The 6,733-nt window shown below is 28.7% G+C and overlaps 1 protein-coding gene across 2 annotated transcripts; it reads right to left on the reverse strand.

The window, feature by feature from the left end:
• Positions 1–1,562: 1,562 nt before the first annotated feature.
• Positions 1,563–5,460, reverse strand: LOC107032564 (lysine histidine transporter-like 8). Of its 2 annotated transcripts, XM_015234171.2 has the most exons (5): positions 5,111–5,460; positions 3,242–3,375; positions 2,585–3,024; positions 2,290–2,421; positions 1,563–2,205 (listed from the first exon to the last, which is right to left on the reverse strand). In XM_015234171.2, exons 1-5 carry the CDS (start codon positions 5,386–5,388, stop codon positions 1,723–1,725), a joined length of 1,467 nt encoding a protein of 488 aa, XP_015089657.1. In that variant the 5' UTR covers positions 5,389–5,460; the 3' UTR covers positions 1,563–1,722. The 2 variants fall into 2 exon arrangements, with proteins under 2 accessions (XP_015089657.1, XP_015089658.1); XM_015234172.2 differs by lacking the exon at positions 3,242–3,375 and having other exon boundaries at positions 5,202–5,452.
• Between the last annotated feature and the right edge of the window lie 1,273 nt (positions 5,461–6,733).

Below are 6,733 nucleotides of genomic sequence, written 5' to 3' on the forward strand. Positions count from 1 at the left end.
TGTCTCAAACACTTGGTTATTTTACGACGTAAAAGTTTTGAACTCATGTGCATGGTTTGTTTGGTTTGTCATCTTGTTTCTAAGTTATTTTCAGTGTCAAATCTTAAAAACGTTAAACCGATAATCTAACAGATAACGATATAAAATAGACAAACCAATAATCGATAAGCCAATGTCTTAATGTTCCATAACGGTTTAGCATCTCTGCAAACCAATAACCAATAATCCAAACCGACAAATTTCAAAATCGAACCAAATTGAGCGACACATAACCCTAATTAGATTTCTTTTGCTTTAACACAAGGGTGGCTAAGTCTATTACTTCTCCATTTTATTTTATTATGTTTTATTTTTATATCAAAAACATTTATTCTATCATGTATCATACCTACTTTTAAATAATTTCAATCCGTTGTCAAGATTTAAAGAAAAAAAGTTACACATCAACGCAAGATTAACTGAATCACAAATCAGCAAGTACTAAAGTCTAAACATATCATGACATTCAATAGTCAATAATAATACTCTATGTAATTGTCTCTGTCCTAATTTAATAACTTTTAAAGTTTAGTATATTTTAAAAGATAACAAATCGTATCTTTAGTCTAATATTTATAACTTAATTTAAAGTTATATTTTAATTACTTAAATTTTGTATGGTATAATAAGTTTAAAATTATGTAAAACGTATCATAAATTTCAATAATTAAAAAATTGTTAAAATTCTATCATTGCTAAATACATTGGATAAAGGAGTAACACACACATATATTTAAAAAATTACGCAAGAAGTAATATAAATCGTAATAATTAACAACTTCAAATTTTTATTCATATTAAATTTTAGTTGACACTCTAAATTTTATTTATATCACATAAATAGACATAAAAAATAATAAAAATTGAATCCATGCTAGCATCGACAGCTGTATCTAGTTTTTAACATAAAGTCCAACTAAAATAAAACGTAAGGAGTACTTGTCAAAAGTCAAAATTGGAGGTGGTCAACGTATTAATTAGTAACATATGTGAAACCGAGTATGTTTCTCAAATTATTGGTCATCATTTCCTCCGACCAAAAAAAAAAACAAAAAAAATAGCTAAAATGTATCCACAAGCGCATGCTAATTCGGGCTAATATATACTTCAATTGTATCATAATAATTATCTACTATTGACATAATACAGAAATTAAAAAACAGTAATTATACATTTTTATGCTTGAAATTCTTGTTTGGTATTAGAAATGTGAAGTTGATAGTTTACGTATGTTTTACTTTGATATTATTTTTACTTGAGTTGAATACAACTTATATACACTAGCAACACTAGTAGAGCATATGTATCCAGTATAATGTTACAAATTAAATTTGAAAAAAATAGAATATACACAAATTTTATCTCTATCTTTGTGAGGATAAATAAGTTGTTCACAGAAATATCTTTTTCTCAAAAGAAGTTAACTTGTATATACGAAAAGGGTTAAATGAATAAATTACATTATTAAATCATTAATTGATTATAATTACATTTAGCTAACCATAATAAGTGGAATTAGCATATTACCTTAAAAGGCAAGGCATGTATCTCTCTTTAGCAAGTTAAATTGTACTATTAGTACAAGAGTTCCCCAAATGTTCATGGTTAGAACTAAATTAAAAGTAATAAATTAAAAAGTCAAATGTTATAAGTACCTTCAAGTCGTCTTTATATATTTTTTCACTAAGGATTAAAAAAGTTAGCATCCAATTTTTCAACCACCAAATTCCATAACGCACCAGCAACTTGCACAACACTTATTAATATACCCAAACACCCAAGAAACATGTTGAGGCAATACATTAAGCTATTTCTCTGAGGTTTCTTGATTGAAATCCACATGAAGCAAGGGTAAACGAGAGACAATGGCAACGCAATCCCTCCTACAAACGCGGCTAGGCTTCCCAAGAATGGAAATGCTACGGAGATGAAATATGTCAATCCACCGAAGAATAGCTTGATGCATGATCGAACCCACCTTGGACACGCCTTGAGGTGCCTGCTTACGTATATTCTTTCCAAGTTATCGAAGACAGGCATGGCGTAAATTTGAAATGAGCATAGACATTGGATCACTATCATCATATATATTGTGCCTATTAACCATTTTGGTGTACTCTCTTGGTGGTACTTTGCAATTGCACCCATAATTCCATTTCCAGGCATCTGCCAAATAAAGATATCATATGAATGATAAATAATAACAATAACAACATGTAGTAATAAAATAATATTATTACAACAATATACCATATTCCCATAAGCCCAATATCCTCCAATTGCCAAGGGAAATACACACATTGCAACAAAAGAGTAAGATGCCATCACTCCTCTCCACATTCTTGTCTTTGTTGGATGTTTTGGATTTGAAGGTAATGTCCCCTGCATAATTTTACATAGACGGATTCAGAATCTGAATTTGATAAATTCAATCTTTAATATCAATAACACTAAAACTAAACATAATCGAAACCATCGACTAGTTTCCATGTACATGTTGACAATATCCAAATTAATATTGATTATTGATAACAAAATTAATTACCTGTATTTCCAATACAAGATTGTGACCTCGAAAAGCAATGGCAATGATAGCAATACCATTTAGGACAGCGCGAAATTGAGCCATAGTTGTTGTTACATTATTTGAGGGATTATAAGTGACACCATTAGGCCTTCCTTTGACAATGGAAAGTGCCCAAAGCATAGTGAAATAGGTCACACCCAAGATTGAACCAACAAAGGAGACCCAAGCCAATGAGTTCAAATTTGGAAAAAATTGGGCAATTAAAATGGCAAGACACACAAACACTAAGAACCATTGAGCTCCACTTAGTGATTTGTGTAGACAATGTTGATCATTTTCACATATTGTATTGTAGAAAAGTTGTAGGGTACGTCCCCCTGCTATAATAGACATGACACAAGTGCCCCCTGATAGATACATTGTTGGGAAAATGGAAAGGCACTTTCCCAATTTTTCTCCTGAAATAATTATACGGTTCCATTAGTTTCAAAAAGTGGACATGTATCTGCTAGACATAACAATCTCGTGAAATTTGAATATCATTGACGTAATTTTATAGCTATATGAATACCAAGGACACACTTTATTACATTTAGAAACATAAGTCTCAATTTTTAAAAATATCTTTTAAATTTCATATTCAGTCAAAATAACTTCTTCGTTTAAAGTAATTACTGAAAGCTACAATGGCGAGTTGAAGGTATCTGCTGTAACGAGTTCCATTGACCGTTTCATGAAGATGAACTAAGAGCCACATGGTGTAGAGCCGCCATGCAAAAATCACAATGAGAACTACTATTCCCCATGACCTGCACCAATTTATATTACTAATTTATGAGTTTGTTTTCACATGACATCTATGATACGTATTTTAGAAATTATATAGTGAATCTATATATTTTGTAGAATATTTTATATATTATATAGAATAAATTTTCGATAAAAAAATATATAATAATTAGCCATCCAAAACTATATACGGCTACGTCACTGAAATGTGCAAGTCAATAGCTAACAAATAATTCTGTATGGCACAATAACAGTATGTAATTGTCTTCTACCCATACTGCCATTATGCCACACACTTATTTGTAGGTAGCTAGTAACACAATTATTGCCTTCTACCCATGCAAAGCTCTTTAAAAAAAACAATATTATTTTAAAAAGTAAGGCAAGAAGGAAACAAAAGGGAATAATATACTTTTATATTTGCTTCAAACTTACGTAATAATATTTTCATATTAATTTATTTAAAAAAATGATATACTATTTCTATTTTAGTTGTAATGTATTTTTTTTAACAAACACGAATGCATATTTAAGGTCATAAGTTAAATAATTTATAATTATAAAAAGCTCATGATTTTCGAAATATATATTTTTTAAAATTTCAAGTTAGTTTAAATCATTATGTAAATTCAAATGAAGTGATGTTAAAGAATGACAAAAGTTCCACATCGGTGATTAATGAGATGGATGGACTCCTTATAAGGCTTGGGCAATCCTCCTTCCTTTGAGCTAGCTTTTGGGGTGTGAGTTAGGCTTAAGACCTAATTTAAGTATACACATTAGTGTGCCTTATTTGAATTATACTCCATTTGGGATATTATTTTATTTCTTTGCAGAAAAATCTCCTAGACCAAAAGTATATCAAACGTAGTGGCAAACAATGGGAAAAGAAAATCTTTTACGTGTGTAGATTCCTCCACAATTTTAATCAACTTTTCTGCTTACATCACACAAAAAGCATGAAAAAAGAAATTAATTAAATATACAGAAATATTGCAATTTCTTTAAACATACAACGACTTACTTTATAGGGTCAATACATTAAAATTATTAACTGCCTAGTCTTGATTACTTTTCCTTTAAGGGTTGTTAAATTTATTACTCTTTCATTTTTGTTTCATTTTACTTAATATAGCACGCAACATGTAAAAGACATTAAAATCGTATATTTAATTTCATTCTTTTGAGTACAAAACTCAAAGTTATTTTTAATTGCAAAAATTTCTTACCTTGTAGAATTCTCCATTCATCTTTTCGTAAAGAATATCTTTTAATTATTATATAATAATCCTTAGCATTAATTCCTTTTTTTATGAACAAAAAAAAAACCCACATTTATTAACCTTTACGTGTCAACAGATAAAACTTCTAATTCTATGCAATAGCTTAAAAATTACACATGAGCGATAATTTATACTAGATAAACCTGATACGATGAACTTGGTCCAGAAGAAAAATCTCTTACTTTCATTGACAAAAGATTTCGAACTTCTCAGGCCCAAATCATTGAGCACCCTTGTAGCATTAGTGACATACTATTCAGATTATTTTCCAAAACCTAATACTAACAAAGGTAAAGGTAATAAGTCTATTACTCATATCTCAATTTTAATAAATTGTGGGTATTATAGAAAATATAAATCATCACAAAAACAATTTAACAAATAAATAAAAATGAAAAAAAGTATTTATAAGTATATGTAGAATTCAAACATGATAAATAAAAACGAGCAGAGAGACCGAGAAGACATGTACCATCCGAGTGAGGTGAAAGCAAAGGGGAGAAGAAGCGCGGGAGTTCCAATACCGGAAGAAAAGAGATGAAACGCTGCCGTATAAGCATTACCTTTTCTGGATTCAGTTATGGGTAACCAACTCTCTATTTCTTTCACAACATCCGATTCCTTGTTCTCATAGACGCCGCCATTGTCAACTGATGAAAAACCAGTCCCTTCGGAGTGGAGAGTATCCTCATCAATGGGTATAATTTTGAATGAAGAAAAACATCGCTCAATACGATCGACATCTCCCATTTTGCACTCTGCAAATATATATATGAGAGAGGATATAGGTTTTTGTTACAAATTGTGAATATGAGTGAGAAAAGTATGTTATGAGAAAATTGAGAGGGTGGTTGTGTTATATTTATATATAGATATATGACGTATTTGATGACTACAAATATCTGACGTAATTAAATAAATGATTATGTGACTTTCCTCCTTACTCACCTTTCCATTATGCTTTTTAAGTATTAAGGGCAAAACGGGGCAAATATATTCCTTTTAAATTTATTTCATTCAAATAGTGGTGTGGTGCGTGTATATATATACCGGGGAAAAAATTTACGAAAAATTAGTAAAGTAGTCACAATTTCTAATTTAATTAGTAAAAATATTTACATTTTAAAATATTTAGTCAACATGTCAATATTTTGAAAATAATTTGTAAATATTATTATTTGTTTTTTTTTTTAAAACTGTCCAACATTAAATATATTTACTATCCATTTAGACTTCTTCTAGACTTTAATACCATTAAATTTATTTCCATCTTTAAAATTTTCAACTTTTTTTCTCTTTTACCATTTTCACCATCATTGTCTCTCATTGTTGAAGAACTAATTATTCAAGTTCATATCAATTTGTTCAGATCTATCGATTATTCAAGAAATCTCTCAATACGTAAAGGTATTTTCGTAATCATCTTTTATTTTGCCAGATTTCATAAGATTTTATTTTTAAAATAAAAATTATGTTGAATTTTGAATTGTATGTACTACAATTTTTTCGTCATTTTTTTTCGATTTTTATATGAGTTTGTTAACATACTCATCAAATATTTATGCATTTCAGAATTTTAGTATTCGAAACACTATTTTTATGATTTTATTTTCATATTTGAGATTTAGTAGATTGTAATTTGTAGTAAGCCATATAAGCATTCATACATAATATATTGTTTGATTTTTTTATATATATTCATATTCATTAATTTCGAATTTTGCTTATAGGGTTATTAATTTACAAATAAACACAGATTCAGATTTGATTTTGGTGAAAAGAATTGGGAAAAATGAACATAGCAGACGAAGAAGAAAGAGAGAGTCAAAAAAGAAGGTTGCGAAATTGTATTCATATCAGAATAATACTCATATCAATTTTTGTTTGTCAATTATTTTTCTTTTACTCATCATTTGTATTTTTATTAAGATCATTTTATCTCTTTTTTATTTATAGTCATTCAAATACGTATCTTATATGAATTTATATTTCTTAAGCATAGATGTATCCTATTTTTTAACAGTCAATTTATATTTTTTTAGAATATTGTATTCTGATTATACCATTTTCACTATGTATGCTATCTCATATGAAT

Source organism: Solanum pennellii, chromosome 10 (genome assembly GCF_001406875.1).
Source record: "Solanum pennellii chromosome 10, SPENNV200".
Classification (NCBI taxonomy): domain Eukaryota; kingdom Viridiplantae; phylum Streptophyta; class Magnoliopsida; order Solanales; family Solanaceae; genus Solanum; species Solanum pennellii.